Source organism: Chlamydotis macqueenii, chromosome 1 (genome assembly GCF_036417535.1).
Source record: "Chlamydotis macqueenii isolate bChlMac1 chromosome 1, bChlMac1.mat, whole genome shotgun sequence".
Classification (NCBI taxonomy): domain Eukaryota; kingdom Metazoa; phylum Chordata; class Aves; order Otidiformes; family Otididae; genus Chlamydotis; species Chlamydotis macqueenii.
The window spans coordinates 208,402,732-208,423,749 of NC_141556.1; the positions used below are offsets into that span (position 1 = coordinate 208,402,732).

The 21,018-nt window shown below is 39.4% G+C and overlaps 1 protein-coding gene across 8 annotated transcripts in view; it reads right to left on the minus strand.

The window, feature by feature from the left end:
* Positions 1–21,018, minus strand: part of DLG2 (discs large MAGUK scaffold protein 2) — a 1,053,001-nt gene that overhangs the window by 341,393 nt on the left and 690,590 nt on the right. For all 8 annotated transcript variants that reach the window (XM_086739684.1, XM_086739682.1, XM_086739677.1 and 5 more), the window contains one exon: positions 13,273–13,397. In XM_086739684.1, coding sequence (XP_086595810.1) covers positions 13,273–13,397 — 125 coding nt within the window. The remainder of the gene's footprint in view (positions 1–13,272; positions 13,398–21,018) is intronic.

Genomic DNA, 21,018 nt, shown 5'->3' on the forward strand with positions numbered 1-21,018 from the left:
GATTTTTCATCATAAGAAGAAAGGCCCTGCTAGACAAACTCTTCGAGCCAAAGGCATGTAGCTGAACTACTGGGAACATTGATTTAATTTCAGAGATGGAAACACCATCACCCATCTTCCTATTTATCTGAATGCCTCTTGGCTGTAACATCTACAGATTTATAACCAAACTCTGAAAAAGAAAAAAGCAATTCAGGTCAAAGTTGATTTTATTATGGTTTTTTTTTTTTGACAAAAATTGCATTGTTTTATGCTGAATAAATTTTCCAGTCAAGCCAAAAATAAATTTAATTCTACTATGCTTTGAATTAAAATAAAATTGAACAAAATAAAATAAAAGATTAGACAGCCAGGGAAACAAAAATCAAAACTGTCTGCTGTCTTATTATCCAATATAATCTCCTAGAAAAACACTTTAACTACCTCTGCTTCCATCACGGAAACTTTCATTTTGTATAATGTAATGCTCTTCTTAAGTTGCAGTCAAAATCTCCCATTATTCAGGAAAGCATCCTCAGTCACAGGGCTAGAAAGAAATTCTAGCTCTTGCTATGAGTTGATGAAATCTTTAAATATATTACAGAAATCGTAACAACAATGGAAGCTAGTGCAGGTGCACGGAAGATCTCCCCTGAGCAGTGCTCCAAACATCCATAGGGAGGGGACCCTGGTCCACAACCTCTTCCTGACTCTCAGAACAGCACGCTCACTGCAAGGTTGCTCTGACCCAATTAACATTCACTTGTCTTTGAGGAAATGAAGCAACTCTGGAAGGAAATAATAAAATACATTGATTTCATAGCCCCTCCAGTTTAATGGTCTGATTACTGCTCTGGAACATGTGGGCTCATGTTCCCCAGAGAGAGAAGGATGGTGAATGCAGGTTTCCCTTCAGTGGTGAGCTAAAACATGATTTTGCACCTGCTTTTGTGAATGAAACCCTGATTTACTCTTTTCCCTTTGCCACTGAAAAGCAATTTGGACCTCATTTTGTATTAAAGAAAGAAATGTTTGCTCAGCTTTAGCATAGCATTCTGAAGTGTTTTTAGACCTGAAATTTGTAGATAGGAAATTTTTCTGCAGTGACACAGCCAGCACTCCACTGAGACATGCTCACAGGGCAAGGGAAACTTTAAAAAGAGCTTATTTAAACAATTACAAGTCAAATAAAGAAACTGTATAATTTAAATAAACTGCCACATATATTGAAAACTTTTAAAAATTTACTACTGCCAAATGCACTAGGCATTTATGTGTTAAATTATTGCTTTCCGAAATAAACTCAGTAAGGTGTTAATCCAAGGCAATTCTTAGCTGTAGGAGTGAATTTGTTACTAAAATTTCAAAACTAATACTAATTTCAAAATCAATATCTTGACCTTATTACTATTATTTGAAGCTATATAAAAGCTGATGTTTCGTAAACTATATGAATGCTCACTGCATGGTATTGACTTGGTATTACTTAAAATTTACTCACGATGACCTTTTGCAACATGGTCAATAATATCCAGGAGCTAAAAATAGTGGTAACTTCCACATCAACTCCAAATATCATTGTCTACACCCTCATCTTAGCAAAAAAAACAAACTCCATATAGTTAAAATGTCTCACTTATCTACTCAAAGGTTGAGCACACTACAAAAAAAAAAAGTGCCATTCTTTTTGTGTGATAAAATTCAGAGGGGTTAAGGATGCTTCACAGATCAACCCAATGCAGAAAAGCAAAATCCCACTTGCTTTAATGCCTCCTAGAGAGCCTCACCTCCTCACAAACACTTTGGGAATGGGAAGTAGTTATTAGCTAATGGCAGCTCATCTCACAGGGTGTAGCTATGTGGGGTTCAGGGAGGAGTAGCTAACACCCATGCAATTTGCACACAGACGCAAGCATGAACTATAAACTTTTGGAAAAGTCAAGGCTGAGTGCATCTATAACAGAAGGACCCTTTTTTCCCTTTCATCAAGAACATCCTGAAAGCAAGAATGATACTCTGTTGCTATATGATGCTTTTGGAAGTACAGCTGTTCTAAACCATGTATAATGAAATTATTTTCTGCGACATCAAGCCTTCAATTATTTCTTGGCTGGCATAACTCAAGGCAAATTAACTCTTTTTTGCTAGGTAAACTTTGCTAGGTAAGCCACACTTATAGTAATTTTGTACAGTCTGTAGCCTTTCACTTCACACATCATTCCTTTTAAAATGCCCCCTGCATAAGCCAGACTCCTCTCCCCTCAGCAGAAGTCACATAATCTTCAAGCAGAGTTGGGGACTGCGATCACAAACACGTGTCAAGGTAAAGCTGCTCGGTTGGGGATGAGCCCTTCCCTTTGCCAGATACACCAGTATAAAACACAAATCAAAACACTTCTCCACCCATAAAGGACCATTTTGTACTTATCAAGCCTCAGATTCCTACCTTAACTTACTGGAAATAAGTACAACTTTACTAAAATCAATAGGTTTGAAATGGTGTTGAACAGACGAGCGAGAAGTGATCCAGGCCAGGAGCTCTGCCAGGTGAAGTCAGCAGCCACTGGCCAAACGCCCGGCTAGAAATCGATCAGCGGGCAGGCCTGATGAGCCTGTGGTTTTGTTTAAATGCCTGTGTTCGGTTGGGAGCTCGTCAGGGTGAGGGGATGGCAGAAGACGCAGGCAGTTAGGTGCTGGCAGAGGGGGCAGGAAGGGGAGGGGGGACACAGGGGGTGGGCAGGACGCTGGGGCTGGCAGGCCCTCCAGAAGGCTTCCCAAGCTCATGTCAAATTTTCTTTATTAACCTCTTTCCTGAGATCTATAGGAACTACTATTTCCTTTTTCTATACCCCCCTCCCAAAATTAAGTTGCTTCTCCCACCCTGCATTTCTTCCCCCTCTGCATTTCTCATCCAGCTCGACCCTCGGCTTCGGTATCCTTTGCTCTTACCACATTTTTCCATTCCTCCGTCCGTTCTCTAACTCCCCAGTTATCCTCAGTCTCTCTGCGTCTCGTCTCCTGTCACTGCCATGTACGATGCTTTCCTTCCGAAACTACTCCCACTATCAACCCCGCACGGAAACTCCCAGCGCGCCCAGCCCGTGTCGGCTGGATCTGGGCGGCTCTGGCAGCCGGCAGAGGCAGCAGCCTCTAATGGTGGCCAGAAGGAAAACTTCTGCTCACAGATCCAGTCTTCACATCTGCCCTTCAAAGCCAGAGGCCAAAGTGAGACAGTGGAAAGGCAAAGAGTGAGAAAAAGGAGGTGTAGGTAGCTGTGGGGTGTTGTGAGAGGAAGGCGTTGGGATAAAGAAAGGGGAAAGAAAAACAAAACTCTGTAAAGTCTGAGATGAATGGAGGCACCAGGAAGCTGCAGAGCTCCTCCCAGCTGTGGGGCTGCGCTGCAGGTACTGGAGGATGCCCCAGGCCAGGCTCTGTAGGTGTGGTAGCGGGCAGGGATGGCTTCCCAGCCCTGACTTACCCTCCTCCGAGCCCTCTGGTTGAGCTGGCTCCAGTGCCGGGCTGGGAGGCCCAGAGCCTGGAGGGAGAGCAGCTGCCTGGGCCCGGCCTTGGTGAGTCCAGCCTAGGGAAGGACGACCCGCTTCCTCAGCACTGAAATAGGTTTTTCCTGCTAAATCCACCAAACTACACGCTTGTTCCTTGCTCGTAGTTAAAATCCTCCCGACTGACACTAGCACTGGCTGGAGCGTATTCAGGTTTGTGCAGGAAAACCAGTTACAACAGATAACCCAGGAGGCAATTCCAGATTCAGTATTTTTACAAGCACTTTTCATCTGGGGCTCTCAAAGTGCTTTGCAAATATGAACTCGTTTAAGCTTCACAACAACCCCCGTGAGGCAAAGATAATGATCACTATACCCATTTTACAAATGGGGAAACTTTAGCACAAAAGAAGAAAAGTGTTGCCACAGATCAGGCATAGCAAGTTGAGAACAAAACCAAGCAGTCCTGCCTCCCAGGCGCTTGCACTAACAAGTAGAAAACCCTCCCTTCCGCTCTGGTTTGATTGAGAGTAGCTATTCCAAACAAGGTCTAGCATTAAAAAAAAAAAAATAAGGAGGAGAAAACACATAGTTCAAGTTCAGTAAGAAACTTCAGCAGCTTCGGAGCATCAGTACCATTAGGCTACACACTTAACACAGAGTTAGCTGCAACTTCGAGTAGAATGCAAATAGGTAAGCAGAAAAATAAAAAGCTTGCTTTTTGTAGTTGTATGATTCAAAGTAACATGCAGAATGGCACAGTGTAAGCAACACATGCAAAGTACTCACACATCTTGCAAGTTTTCGTATTAAAACTCTCATGCCATGGGGAAATAAATTTAAAACCTGTGCTCTGACATCTGCAGTAAAAGTAGAGTAAGGAACGTGACAACAGTGATGAGGTACTGTCAGGGAATACAGTTTGGCTAAAGTCTGAAGGTGTTTATTCAAACCACAGCTCAGAGTTTTGACAGCATATGAACAGACTGTCTCACCGTGGGTTACCTGTCAGAAGCAAAAAGCTGACCAAGGCTTTTCTCAGAAGTTTTAGAATCAGATCTTTGTTGGTTATAAGGAACTTTTTTTTTTTTTTAATGATAGCTTAAGTCAGTTTCTTTTTAATCCAAAACCTTATTTTCAGGTTTGATGGGAACAGAAAGCAATGAAGAATTCAGCAGTACCCCAGAGGGTTACACCTGTCGAGTAAAGGAACAGATGTGAAATATTTTTTCCTTGACTAACGCTAGACTCCATAGAGAGCTGATGATTTCTAAGGTATGTAACCACAGAAGGCATCTTACTCCAAATAAATTATCACTGAGCTATTTAAATTCATAACTGCAGTAGAAGTGCAAACATGTTGATGAAATAATCACTTGGATTTGGCTGCATGGTGCTGATCTGCTGCTACAGCACTCTGATTGTAATTTCAGGCAGGATGGGTACTAAAGGAACTCTTGGGAGAGAGACCTGTTAACCATTTCAGTACCACTGCGTTAAATACCGAGTGCCATGGCCGTTATATCATAGAATCATAGAATCAAAGAATCATAGAATGGTTAGGGTTGGAAGGGACCTTCAAAGGCCATCTAGTCCAACCCCCCTGCAAGGAGCAGGGACATCTCCAACCAGAGCAGGTTGCTCAGAGCCTCATCCAGCCTGGCCTTGAACGCTTCCAGAGATGGGGCCTCCACCACCTTTCTGGGCAACCTGTTCCAGTGTTCTATAACCCGCATCGTAAAAATTTTTTTCTTAATTTCTAATCTAAATCTACCCCCCTCTATTTTAAAACCATTACCTCTCGTCCTATCGCAACAGGCCCTACTAAACAGCCTATCCCCATCTTTCTTGTAGGCCCCCTTGAGGTACTGGAAGAGTGTAGCTGAAGTGTAGCTGAAGCCCTAATAACGTACTACTTTGCTTAAGTGTTATTTGCAAGCAGTGGTTTCAAATAGTGGAAAACAGCTCAGAAACTTATGGGGGAAGAAACTGATCCTTTGTGTTATAAAAGAAAACTTCTACAATAATGTCCATCACTGCTGTTTATAAAGAGGTCCCTAAAATTCACCAAATGCCTCAAGCCAGAGAGGTACCTTTTTCTTCCCCTTAAATTCTGTTCTATTTCCCTGAGAATTCAGCTGTTAAAATATAATTTCCCTTTCCTTTCTTGCACTGCATAAGAGAATATTTACAGCTTACCAAATTATTTTCAGAATAGGAAAAGCAGAAATATAATCAAATTCAGAGACACGCTGGGGCTCTGCAATACCAAATAAGGGATGCAAACTTCACACAGGAAAAAAGAGTTTCAGCTGAAGAGAAAGTGAAATGGTGAAAGCAACAGAAAAGATAAATATGTGGTAACATATTCCATTGATGAAAATAAGTAGACCATTTCAAACTTGAGTCATAGTAAGCTATCTTCAACTTGAAAAATAATGTATGAAAATTGGATTTTGATTTTGTGACCTGCCTTTTTTTCATGCAGATCCCCTGTAGTAATTCTATCTTTTTTTTTTTTTATTCCCCAGTAGCTCAAAGGATGATATGCACAGATACACAGACAGAGTTAATAAGATCAAACTTCCTAACACAAACCAGGACAGAGTGAGCAGTCAATAATTCACAATCTAATTTATGATTGTCTGTAAGCATGTTTTTGCTAATGGGGCGAATGTCTCTTTATTAACTTACCACTAAATTATGTACTGAACTAATAGCATTGTCAGAGGCCTGTAAACAGTGCAGATATGAATCAGTGTTTTGCGGCAGCGCTGTAATTATAATAACATCCTGAACAAGCTTTGTGCCATTGCAACGCGTATGGACCTGGTACTGATAGGCTTAATACCAGATCAGAAGTTAACAAACAGGGACTTAGGCAGTCAATCACAAAGCAGACACACTTCTGTTTTGATATATAATGATGGTGAAATAAAGCCAGTTTGCCCAAGCTGGATTAGATACACATGACACACTTGTAAAGAACATTATCTCTCCTGGGAATAGCTCTTCACATTAATCCGAAAAAGCTCCTAAATTTATCCTGTTCTCACTCCCAATTCACTTCCTCTTACTAAGCAGTCTAGAGCTACAAATGGGTACCAACAGGCAATAACTGCGTGCCTGCTGCTGCTGGAGGGATTGAGGTTTTGGACTTGTCATGGGAGGCAAAGCACTGTCAGCACAGCCCATGGGGCAAAGACTGAAGGGGGTCCGTTATTTGCCCCCTCTCAAGTGGGGACCTGCTTCTGTTTCCTCTTTTCCATTTCTTCTTTCCTTTGAGTTTCCCAGGTAAACTGCACACAGTAGTTATACCAGTGTGTTTCTTAATTCCACTTTTCAAGCTTTGAATACATAGCATGAAATTTTAATATTTCCTCTCTGGTTCATCTTTAGTGAAACACAAAATACTTTTTAAAAATCTGATCAGAATGAAATCTTCACCATTAAATTAATTTTCTTTTTTATTAACAGAATTTGCATGAAAAAGGGTCTTATCTTCAGAGTTCCTCTCTTGCTACATATACCTAGGAAAATTTATAATCCTTTGACACATCACAGTGGGTTAGCTGACAAATAAAGAGAACACAAATCTAATTTGTTTAAAACCTTTGCTAGTAGGCATTTAACTGAGGCCTGTGAGGCACAGAAATACGAGAGAAGGAATCACTATGCTATTCCAAGCTTTCCCCCTGATTTACTAGATGACTGAGGGCAAGTTATTTCCCTTCTTGTCTCCTCCCATTAGCATGTGTATTATGTTCCTTTCCTCACACCAAATCACCCTGAGAGCTGGGGGAAAAAAAAATCCAGCAGGGCTAACTATTATGGTGATGATAGAACAACACAGCATGCCCTAAAAATGATGCAGTTTCACAATACTAAACCTCCTGACAATCAGTAATTAGAGTAATATCAGGAAAGACACATTTACAAAGGAAAGATAAACAAACACTGCACAGCTTTACCAGTTTTTAGCCTATGGTATTCAGACAGCTGGGGGTACGTGTGCTGTTTCTGATTAGTCTGCCAAAGACAACTTGCAATCAATACTTTTCTCAACGTGCTTAAGTTCTTACAAACATCCACACTCTTAAGGAAAAATGGATAGGTTCACAAATGGAAAGAGGTTGGAAACTGATTTCCTAGAATAAAGAATGAATGAAACAGCTACAGGTCTGGGCAGCTTACCAGGGCAGTGTGCCTCCAGGCACAACCACTTTCTTCCCTTTGACTCACCCCTCACATTAACCCTCTTTCCTTTTGACTACAGCTCAGGCTCAAATACCAAAATAACCTTTGGTGCAACATTAACCCTTGAAATTCAAGCTCAAGGCTGTCCAAATCTATCTCAGAGTCCTGCAAATAAACTCGTTCATTTTCCGTCACATAGGCAGTAACTGATTTTTGAATCACAGGTTCAGTAAGATTCCTATGACCAGGAGATTGGTATAAAACATAAGATTTGAATCCTTGTTCCAAATCTCTTTTATTAGGTTTTTAGGTCCCATAACCTTTTAAAATTCACATTTTCAAACTTGACAAACTTTGCAAAAAGGAAAAGCGTATGTGCTGACAGCAATAGATGAGGAACTCATACGAACCACTCATTCATGTAGGCAAGAGTTTTGAGAAAAATGCCTCCACCATAAGACCAGAATTAGACTGTGAGAAGCTATAAACAGAAAGAATGATTCTTGACTCAAAACAATTTTGGTTTACGATTGCTGAAAATAAATTCATATTTGATAGAATCATAGAGGAGTTTGGGTTGGAAGGGACCTTTAAAGGCCATCCAGTCCAACCCCCCTGCAAGGAGCAGGGACATCTCCAACCAGATCAGGTTGCTCAGAGTCCCATCCAACCTGGCCTTGAATGTCGCCAGGGATGCGGCATCCACCACCTCTCTGGGCAACCTGTGCCAGTGTTCCATCACCCTCATTGTAATAAATTTTGGGAGTCTCTGCTCTTTTAAACTTGGTCATAATTAAAAGTTCTTCATTATTCTTTTACCAATGCATTTTTTTTCAAATTATACCACTGCATCGTGCTTCCAGTTTCATAAGCTGATCACTCTTGTTTTCAGAGTATGATGAATCTTTTAGATGTGTGTCGCCTTTTAGAAGACAAAATTTCACTTATGATCAGTAAGTGTCAATAGAAGGAACTGCTGAGATAGTATATTGAAGTTTTTTGCTTTATCTAGGCAATTGAGCCAAGCACTGTATTTTTTTCTCTGACAGAAACTCAAGTAAAACAAACAAACAAAAAAAAGCACTGAGCCATAAATTACTGGAATTCTCTTTCTTCCAGAGAGTAAAAGGAAATCTGAATTCAGAGCTTCTTTATTAAAAAGCAGATGTTTGCCCATAGACAACTGACATTTGTGAGATAGAAGCAGAAGTTTTTATGCATCAAAAGTCTTAAAAGATCAAACTGTTGAGAGAAATTCTCCTTCAACTCAGTGGGAATGGTTGCTACTTCTGGAGGTTTTATGTTCTCTGCCACTGACTTGAAAATCAAAGCTTCAAAGAAATATGGTATGCAGCATTCAGAAAAACCTAATTTTCAGTTAGTCCCAAGTTTATTATATTCATATTTAGCCAAAGAAATAAAATTATTTTTATTCCATGAAATTATTTACTATATATTAAATTACTTTCTATATATTATATGGATGTCATAAAAGATTCCACAGCTTTGTATTTTGCAAGATTAGGACTTAGTTTACTTACCTAAAATGTCTTCTAAAATCTAAATTTTGCAGTATATTGGTTCTTAAACTAGTACTAGAAGTCAGTGCATTTCAGGGAGCATAGTATATAAACATAGTAGTTATTACTTCCTGAAGGGGAGCAGCAGAGGGGAAAGTGCTGATGTCCTCTCTCTGGTGACCAGCGATAGGGCACGAGGAAAAGGAATGAAGCTGCAATCAGAGGAAGTTCAGACTGGACATTAGGAAAAGATTCTTCACTGAGAGGATGGTTGTCACTGGAACAGGCTCCCCAGGGAAGTGGTCACGGCACCACGCCTGTCAGTTTAAGGAGTGTCTGGATAATGCTGTTAGTCACATGGTTTAGTTTTAGGTAGTCCTGCAAGGAGCAGGGACTTGGACTCGATGATCCTTAGGAGTTTCTTCCAACTTGAGATATCCTGTGATTCTGTGTTTCTGTGCTTAATATTTGAAAGTTTAAGAAGTCTTTCAAAAACAGGAGTGTTTTGTTAAAATGAATGTAGTCTAAAGTGGCTAATAACTTTTACTGGTTTTTAAGTAGAGATAAGGGCCATGAAACAATCCAAACCCACACTATGCATTTTACCTACTCTCAATGAAAGTACTATTCTCCACTAAAGGAAAAAAAACCCTAGTAACTTAATCACCTTTGTTCCACTCTCATGTTTATATATGCAGAGGTTTTATATATAAGAATAATCTAAAGAATCAGAGAACAATTCAGGTTGGAAGGGATCTCTGGAGGTCATCTAGTCCAAACTCCTGCTCAAAGCAAGGCCAACTTGTAAGGTCAATCACATTGCTCAGGACTTTGCCCAGATGAATTTTGAATCCCTCTGAAGCAGAGATCCCATAATCTCACTGAACCACCAGTTACAGTGCCTTACTACTCTCGTTAAAAAGATTTTTTTTTTCCTCAGACTCAATTGGAATTTCCCTTATTGCAATGTGTGCCTGTTGCCTCCAGTCCTTTCTCTGTGCATCTCTGCTGACCTCCATGCTGGCCTTCATTGCTGCCAGGGCGCACTGCTGACTTAGGTGCAAATTACAGAATCACAGTTATCAGTTGGGCTGGAAAGCACCTCTTGAGATCACCTCGTCAAACCCTCCCTGCTGAAGCAAGGTTAGCTAGAACAGGCTGTACAGGAACATGTCTGGTCAGGTTTTGAATATCTCCAAGGATGGAGACTCTACAACCTCTCTGTGAAACTTCTGCCCAGAGTCAGCCACTCTCAGAGTAAATGAGTGTTTCCTGGTGTTGAGATGTAATTTCATGTGTTTTGTATCCATTGCTTCCTGCCCTGTGACTGGGCACTGCTGATAAAAGTCTGGCTCCTTTGTCTTCACTCCCTCCCATCAGGTATTTATACCTGGAATTTATGTACTTGTAACTATAAATGGCCCACTGGAGAGTTACTGCTTCCCAAGTGCAGGAGGTTGCATCTGCTTTTGTTATATTTACAAGAAACTCCAGCTGACTTGCTCCTCCACTTACCAGCCCATATATATACTTAAAATATTCAGAAGGGTCTGTAGCATTAAGTCCATTTGTTGCAGGTTGCTTTTGCAGTCTCGCTATTTGAAGCTAAATTAGATCACAGCGACTTCATGTAAAATACAGTAGAAGTGTTTTTACAGGCTTTCATGATTGAAAAACAGACAGTAGATTTGGGAGCCAGTTCAAACAGTCCACACTGCTACACAATACAGAGTATCTGCAGGCAGAGTCTGAGGCAAAAAATGGGTTTTTCTGTTGATAAACACCAGTCTCCCATTCTCAGGGTAACTCATAATTGTGCTTTTGCTAGGAGCCTAGGTTATCGCAATTCTTGGCAGTTGTTACTGTATGTTGTTGAGCTTTTTCTCCTATATAGTAGCCTTTGCTGATAAACTCTCTGTTATGTAAAATTAATTGTCATGTAAGTCAGTGGAGACCGCCCCAGGATAGCTCTTCTCTTCAGTGGCATATCAGTAATGATCACTGATAAATACATTTTCAAGTGCTCCTAAAACGTGACAGGATTATGTCTTTGCTAGCATTGTAGTAAAGTGAAAACCACTTACCAGATAAAACAAGGAAAGGAGGAATCTGTGTAAAATCTATGTTTACAAATGAGAACAGGAAAAACGACCGTGCCAAATATATGCTTGTGTTGGTTGTGTTGGCTTCTTGATTATAACATTCTACTTCAAAATGTGCTAACAAATTCTATACTCTAAGAATATTTTCTAAGTCTTAGTAATAAGACAACTATACTTGTACTACTAAACTTCTATTACAAAATACAAAGTGTGCCATCTCTAATCTTAATATGGATTAATGAATTGCATTAGTATGCTATTTTTGTGGATTTAGAACGTCTTGCTAAGACCTTTACAACACAGTAATTACTAAATAATCATGAGTTAAATTTACAGTAGTTAATTAGTATAGCAATGAGTTATGAAATATTTGATTTCATACAAAGATAGCATGACAAAATACTGCAATGGCTTCTTCCTTCTTAATAGCTTAAACTAAAAAAGCTTTCAAAAGTAATTAAAAACTCTAAAAAATATATTTTTTTTCAAGGGATTCTTTCATATTTGTAGAAAGGTAGATGCAAGTTGAAGACCCCCGGTGCTGCTCACTGTGTCAAATTTGACATCCAAATACTGCTGTTTCCTCATGCCATTCTGCATGAAGCTCATCTGGCACAATGCAAACATTTACAGTATAGATCACTACTGCTGAACTAGTTGAAGAAACTCCTTTTCATTTGAGTCACCAGTGAAAATATAGGCCCTTTTAAGATATCATTCTTCTGTTCTATTTTAGACATTGACTTTAGAAGGAGATGAATCACAACCTAGAAATGCTTAGGTTTTTCTTCACTGATTATTAGGAGACTCTAAGATGACTAGCTTAGACAGTTGCATTTTGATAGCTCAGATAAACACATTTTAGTCATAAAGTTACAGGAGATTATTCCTAGTCCTTTTGTCTGCAATCTTATTTACACTGTAAATTCTTCAGGTACTGCCAACCACCATGACTCCTCATCACTATCACACTAAAAATAAGAATCGTTTCCAAAATCAAATTACTAACCTCATATAAGAAATGTCCAAATCTTGCTCTAAAAACTGGCCAACTTCCTCTATTTTTAACTTTGAATTAAATGTAAAGGCTTTGGGAAAAAAAGTTATTGCTACCATCTGGTCACATTTCATGAATTTTAGACCATCTGTTTTTGGCAAAGGCTCCCAGAGCTTAGATTCCAATGCTGAGATCATGAAAGCTTCAGAATTTCATCCCAAGTCTTTCCAGTTAAATTGCCTTTTTGGAGCATCAGCAGGTTCACGACTGACAGATGGGTGATGGTCTCTGTGATAGACGGAAGCCTTTCTGCATTCAGTCCATAAGGAAAGTGAAGAACAAGCACTTCTGTTGCTTGTCTTGTTTAAGAGATGTGTTACTGTGGATTTGAGAAGGCCAACAAGTGACCTGTGTATCCATCTCAGGAGCTACAGGAATAGACTGCTCTGGAAGTGACTCAGAATATAAAGCATAGCCATCACATCCTCAACAGAGAAAAAAAATTATTCAGGAATAGCGGTAAGCACACTTTACTACTGCAGCCAAATAACAGGAAGTGTCTACAAATAGCTATGACTATTTAGCAATGGCTCGGTAGTTTTTGAAGTCTTGATAGCCTTCATGTTTTCCACCAATGCATAGTTCTTCGGCCATGAACATACAAAGACCAAGCAGAGAAGACTTTCACGCTGATATGTTTGTTTCCTCCTCCTGTCCCAGTCTTGCCTTTTATACTAAATTAAATGACTGGCACAAAGATGGAGGTGACACCAGGAAATGCCCCTTCATACAGGACCTAACTAACCTTGTTCAGTTGCATTAAGCAACTTAAATCAGCTCTCCTACCTTAGCAGAAAGGAGATGTCCTTTCCTTCCCTTGACCCCATGAAAGACCCAGTTTGCATTTGACTCCTAGAGAATAATTTATAATTATGATGCATTATATTTCCAAGCATAGATAATGAGTCAGCTTTTACCTGAGTCTTCCATCTTCTGCTGCAGCTCCTCCTGGTATAATCTTAGTAATGAATATCCCAGGATCATCCCCAATGTGTGGGTTATCTGTTCCTCCAGCAATACTGAACCCCAGGCCGGAATTCCCCTGGAAAAATACAAAAAAGTAAATGCATCATCAGATGCTAGATTTCTACAGCATTTATTTGCGGTGCACGAGCAACATATCCATGCTTCTTAAAGAAAGCACTTTATTTGGCAACTCCATACTTGAAGGCAGGTGACTCAGTCAGAAAAAAATGTCAGTTAAAGAACAGAGGCTGTGAACACAAAGATTTCCCAGAGTTAAAGGCAGAGTTAATGGATGCCCCTACAAAAAAAGGATTTGACCTAAATTTAATTGTTTTCAAAAGCAGTCACATAAATTAGCATCTGAACTCCAATATGAATTTATCCAAGTCAATGCGAGCTAGAGGCTAAAACCACTTTAGAGCTTTGAAAAAAAGACTTTAAAAACCACCATCATTTATAAACAGAAAGAGTGAATAACATTTAGCTCTGAAGTATTTTAGTACATGATTTTCTGTTGAAAAGTGGTCATTGCTCAGATTCACATGCTTGAAAAAAAACCGCCAAGTCCATGAAACAAGACTATTTCTTTCATCTTACTGATGTGCTAGAATGAAATATTTGAAAAATACATTATCAGGGTTTATTCAATAATCCTACTTTTGGCTTCTACTAATTGTAAGAATATCAAGAATATCATGCCATCATATTAGGCATGTACACACATACAAACACTTACAACTTAAGTCACTGTTTTTCACATACAATTCAAACCCACAAGTCTAATCCTTTTTTTTTTTGAAAGTACATATTAGTTATTATGCTTTTCTGTTGTCATAGTTTAGCCCCACTTGAGAGTAAGCCCTATGCTGTTGCTCACTCACTCTCCCCACCCTCTGAGGGAATGGGGGAGAGATAATATAACAAAAAGGCTCAAAGTTTGAGATAAGGACAGGGAGAGATCATTGAAGTTACCGCTACGGGCAAAACAGACTCGACTTGGGGAACACTATTTTTTTATTATTATTAATAATAAAACCAAAGCAGGATAATGAGAAAGACAATAAAAACAACTTCTCCCCACTCCTCCCTCTTCCCAGGCTTAACTTTATTCCAGACTATCTCCACCTCCTTCCCTGGAGTTGCACAGGGAGAGAACAGGGAATGGGGGTTATGGTCAGATCATCACTTGTCGCTTTACGCCACTCCCTCCTCCTCAGGGGAAGAACTCCTCACATTCCTCCCCTGCTCCAGCGTGCGGTACCTCCCACGGGCCACAGTCCTTCAGGAACTGGTCTGACATGGGTCGTTTTTCCATGGAGTCCAGTCCCTCTGGATCCAGCTGCCCCAGCACAGGCCCTCCATGGGCCACAGCCTTCTTCAGGCATCCACCTGCCCCAGCATGGGGTCCTTCATGGGCTGCAGGGGGATCTCTGCTCCTCCGTGGGCCTCCACGGGCTGCAGGGGGACAACCTGCTTCACCATGGGCTGCACCACGGGCTGCAGGGAGCTCTCTGCCGGGAGCAGCATTACTGCTCCCCCTCCTTCTTCACTGACCTTGGCATCTGCAGCCGTTCCTCTCACAAGAAATTATTCATAATTGGACGCAGGCAGACGCCTCTCATATTCTCTCACATATTCTCTCTTCTTCTCTTGGCTGGGCCAGGCCCAGACAGTTGCCCGGCGGGAGGCTGGAGAGCAAGGTCCACAAGGCCTGTGTCTCCTCCTCTCTGCCCACACTTCTGTTTTATTTTCCCCTTCTAAAATACATTATCACAGAGGCATTATCACCGTTGTCAATTGTCTCGGCCCTGGCCAGTGGCAGATCCATCCTGGAGCTGGCAGCATCCACCAGACAAAGGGGAAACTTCTACCAGCTTCTCGCAGAAGCCACCACTGTACCTCACCCCCCGCTACACAAACCCAGCACATCTACATAAACTAACATTTATCAGAGACATTCTTTTGAATAAATTCAATGCAATACTTGATCCTTTAAGTCTCTTTCATCCTGAAGTATTTTTAGAATTAGGTATTTAGGCTGATTGCAGTGATGCAATGTTATTGATAGCACAGAACAGGTACACTGCTGTGGATGAAATATGTTCATGGCACTAAAAATGCTTTTATCTTATTTCACTCAACTTTTCAGATTGTTGGGAGTTTGTTTCTTTCACTCCTGCTTGTGGACGGGTATCTGGTTCAGTCCTAGTGAGAAAAGTTGCAAATAAAAATGGCGCCTCTCTACTTTTCGTCTTTTCAAATGTAAATCCAATTTCATTTCTGCATTTTTGAACTGTATTTCAATGTACTTCAGGCACGCAATGCATTTTGTCTATGAAAGCCTACATGTTGCCTGCCTGCAGCATGTCAAATTCGCAGTTCTGTTATCAGTATTCTACATTCACAAGCAATGCAGTTCTCATTACTCAAGAGATGTACACGCAATCCGCAGCTGTGCTATCAGCATATAATTGTGAATAAATTTTCAGTACTGAACTAATTTATAATCCAAGGAGAAAGATTTAGTACTACACATATCTTAATGCTTCTCAGCTAGCTATAATACAAAAAACATTATAATACTGAATCGCTCTGTATGTATTTTCTGTAGAGTTAATAAACATCTCCAGGTCAGCCTTATAAACCTTTGATTTAATCTCCCTTTCATCATTAGGATAATCTCAGATTCAGGTTATTTTCCCAATATTTTAACACATGCCTAATTATACAGTGCACTCTGCACCAACATGCACTCTAAAAATACTTCAAGAATATTTTTCTGTAAGTTTTTCTATATGTCATATTATTATTCAAGCTAATCTTCCAACACATAAGAATGAAAAATTGTGTACTTATATACACTTCAGGAAGACTGGAACAAAAGACTTAAAACACTACTAAAACCAAGGGCAAATTTCTAGAAAGTTTGCGAAGTAATACTTGATTTTTAAGAAAAACAAACCTCTAAAAATTAAAATAAAAGCGTTGGGTTTATTCTTCACTCCAAAGAGATTTAAAAATATGCAATAATCTGTTTCTGAATAGACATGGATTTCCAAATCCCCAAAACCTACTCTTCATAGGGAAAGAGGAAGAGCAGGGTAGCAAGGAGAAATCTGGACATAATTTTTAGTTGGTTAGGGAACACAAACAGCTATATCATTACAAAAATGTGTGCCTGAAGAGCTTTAAAAACTATCAAAGCTTTCCTGTTATGTGGGGTGTGCTTAGCTGTTACAGTTCTTCACACAAAGTTCATTAGATTTCTTAGCAGGAAATAATTTCTGAAAAGGTTTCACACTTTCCCTGCACTCTTCTCCTCCTACCATACTTTTTTTCCATTAACTTTTTAAAGCTAAAAAATATAGCAATGCTGACTGTAAGCAGTGATGTGATAAAACTGCTAAAGACTTCCTAAGAGAATCAGTGCTAGCCCTTGACATTTATCCATAAATGTGCATCTGTCATACTGCAAGACTATTCCGATTCTGCCCCTTAGGAATAACCTTTTAAAAGAACAGCGCAGCACTTCTCACCGGCACTTTTATATCCAGAAAACTTCAAGCAATTATTCTGGTTGCAGTCCTTGACTTGATCAACAGGATCTACAAGCTGTCAGACACTAGCTGCCTCGGCAGCGAGGTGTATCCCTGAAAGGCTTTCCTGCACCAGGAACTGTGCTGCAAAAGCTGAGTGCAATTACACAATTTTTTTCACTGTGCTTCTTGAAGGGTCTGCATTGGCTACATGGAAGAATCTTCTGTCTTTGTACTTCAGCTCATGGCCACCAAGGCTAAAAGTGTGGCTACCATCACTCCTGGGTGACTGACATTTTAAGAGCCTTGGGTTGAAAAACAAGGCAATAGGAACATTCTGGTTGAAAGCTACTGTATTTCAGTTCTGAGCAGCAATAGTGATGTACAGATCTCACCTCTCCCCTCATGCTCCGTCTTACTAGTGTGCAGGTTCATCAGCATATGGTTGTTACATCAAAAACTCATTGCAGCTGACAAGCTGTAACTCCAAATTCCAATTAAGTACTGTGTATTAGCACAACACTTCCCGAACCTTTTTCAAGGGTTAGCTCCCCACCCTTTACTTTTTGCATCTCCTTTGTCCCAATCCCCAAAAAAAAAAAAAAAAAAAAAAGAGTGTGTTAATTATCTTCGCAACTTTCCTTGGCATATTTCTGTCATTTCACATTAACCAATGAAAATGTCTGCCTTCCATCAGCCCAAAACAACAGCTGAACCATCACTCAGCCACTGCATTTTCCAAGGTGGAACATTCACGCTTTCCCTCATGCTGACTCTCATGTTAGGGAGTGGTTCCCCATAAATATCTGTCAGGTTAATTCACTGCCCTCTTTCTATTCCAAGCCTTACTTCTCTTGGATGCTTACAAAGCAAGTTAACAATGAGCTCAGAGGCCTAGTGACAACACAGATAAATGTTTAATAAGAACTAATAGTAGCTGATACAGAGAAGAAGAAGTGTAAAGCAACAGAAGTCTTTCTCCTTTGGGATACTGTATTGATACTTTTCAATTGAGATTCATCTCTAGGCCTAAATACGCTTGCCTGCTTTGTTTCAAGATTCTTCGGTGGAATAGATTTAGCGAAAAATTCCTGAACACACGTAGGGGACAAAAAACATAATTATTTGCATGTCCAAATATATAAAGGTCAAGATCCAAATAATTTTGTGTGAGTTCCTACAGCTAAATTATCTTTTTACCTAAATATTGGCATGTCTTTGTCCAAGTTCTCAATTGCTACTACAATAAAACCCTCATATAATTATTTGCTGACTTTATAGGGAAGATTTGCATAAAATTACTCAGCAATAGATGCATTAATGTATTTTTATTAATTGTTGGTTTAGTTTCTTACTAGCTTCCTCACCTTTTATTGCAAGGCCTCAGTCATGCACACAGCCTGACAAAAGGCTTAGCATCGTACAACATGCCCAGCTTGGCTTAAACTCTGTTGCCTCACTTTCCTCCTATTCATGCTGGATACCTCATGCTTCTTGGGGATTTACCATCAAGCTCAATTTTCTCTCTTGGCTCAGCTTTAGTTTTCAAAGCGAGAAACTTAAGTCAAGCTACCAAATCAAAATAATTTCTCCCAGCTCAGTCCTAGAGGCCTCCTTCCTGTTCTCCTCTGGACTGAAGGTCAGTACTTCTTCTTCAGGTTTACTACACAAGCCTGTCTTTACACCTTTCTCAAATGGGGCTTTGCACCTCCACAAGGATCACCTGAGTTCTTTATAGCTCAACCTGAGCAGGGAAGAGGCCTGGCCATAATTCTTTTGGCCCTGGAGGGGCAGACAACCTCCAACAGAGACACAGTATCACTGAGATGACTGGTGTTTTACCTTCTGCCAACAGTGAAACAAAACACTTAGGGTCAGAATAAGATGGTGGATGATTCGCATGCCAGAGAAAGAAAAAAAAAACCAACTTGCAAGTTCTGGCCCATTTGAACCTCTTCCCTCAAGACTTGTTATACTGCCAACATAAAGATCACAAAAATAAAGTAAGAATCCCAAGCAGGTAATGGTTTTGGGTAGCCAGAAGGCCACGAGACCCATCCTTCTTCTTACTCAGACTTCTGTCTTGCTTTCTTCTCCTTTTACACACCACTGTGAGCAGTCATATAACAGGCTGCATCTTTATAGGTTGCAGTGTTTTTATTTTCTTAGAGAGTAACCCTAAGAAGTGCTCCACACTGACTTCTGTAGAAGTAGAATTAAGTCAACACCGAGAACTTCTGAAGTTATTTTCCCATGACATTACAGCTCTCCATGGATTATAGCCTTCCGCACACTTCTACAAATTATTTCCTTATTGTGTCTCATTTTTTTTTCTTCTTTTCTGCTCAAGAGCTGCTTTTTGCCTTAGAGCAAAGTTTGATTACAAATGATGCAACCTCATTCAGTCTTTAACAAAATCACAGAAGAATATAAGCCCAAGAAGCAGAAATGAGATCAGAAATGCACAGCAAGGGCAGACTGAATTTTTTCCTATATAAGTGCCAAGTTATTTAGATTTTACCACACTAAATAAGCATACTGCAATCACATAGAGGTTGTTTTCCATTTAATTTTTTTTTTTTCATTCTAAGTAATGAGGTGACAGCAGAATCCAGTGTTTGACAAGAGCTTCACACAGATCCCTTTTGAATTATTTAATTACTTTAGTGCTCCTAAAAGAGTTTCTGATAATCTTCTGAAGTGACATGATTTTGAAGCTCTCTGGCATTTAAGTTAGAAAAAAAAAAATAGACATGAACTGCACAGAATTCACTTAACTATTGCTGCAACCTCACTCTGTCATGGAAGTGTACCAGGAAGCCTGTTTCACAGACTCCATCAGTCAGCAAAAAGTCTAAGACAGAATGAGGAACTGTATTTTCCTGGAATTATTTCCAGAGTTTGAAAGCTGTTTCAGGTGTCAACACATACTCCCACAGCCTCTGTTACTGAAACGATCTTTGTGTTTTGTTTTCTTTTGTTTCTTTTTACTAACAGATTTAAGGGAGCCTTTTTGCTTAGTTGTTAAGGAATCTAAGTTGATGTTAATAAAGGTGTAATATGCTGAACTATGCAAATAATAAATAAATAGTAGCATATAAATTAAAAAAAAAATTGACATAAATAAAGCCTACAATGCTTTCCACTGGTTTTCAGGAGTTTTGTCCAAGTAAGAACATCAAGTTTCCATCATATGAGATGGATTTTCTGCTTCACAGTAGACTTAAATCCAAACACAGTATCACAGAAATGTATAATAATTCTTCCATTAGGCCCTAACAAATGCTGCTTATCAGTAAATACAAGGGACGTTAAGAGTGTTCACAGCATACATATTTGTGGATGAAGCATTCAAGTCTATTCATGAGATCATCTAAAAGAGAATCAAAATTCCTGACCCTCACTGCCTTTGTTAGCTTGTACTTGTTGCTATTTCTTTGTGGAAAGTTTTATTGCTGGAGAAGAGAGGAGAAAGGGGAAAGGCAGTAATAATATGCATCTGCAAAGTGCTGTAAACTTTTGAACAAAAGTGATAAGGAAAAAATGGTTTATTAGAAAATAAATAACTTAATCTGTGTTTTGTAATCTGGCAATAATTCTGTTCCCCTATAAAATTTTGAGACTTTTTAAAAAAAAATCTTCTCTTGCCAAATCTCATGTTCATAAGAAGTAGAATTTTATCTATTAAAGAAAACACAAACAGAAAACACTGCCTATATTCTTTACTCTTAATAGTGTACCTAAAATATTTATAATTTTATTTTAAGATGTTTGGTTTTTTCTTTTTTCCTATAGGCTTCCTACCTCTACTCTGGTGTTCACAGCCAAATTTGTAAAATACTTTTCTCTCTTGCATCTTTTACAGATGGCTTTAAATTATGAATTGCTGCCTAAATTTGCAGTTTCTGTCAGAGCAAGTTTAGTCAAGAGAAACCTCACAGAATGATAGCTGACTCATTCCTAAATACATGGGTTTTTTTTTTGTTTTCCTTTATTACAACTTTAAAAGACCCTATCAACTTTGTTACTCCTTAAAAAGTTGTCTGTTGAATTTTACATTTGGAATTATCCTTTAGCTTTTTAAGACCACTTGGGTTCTGTAGGTTCAGTAAATCCTAAGTTTTCTTTAATCTAAATAAGGCTGGTTTTCTCTTGTTTATG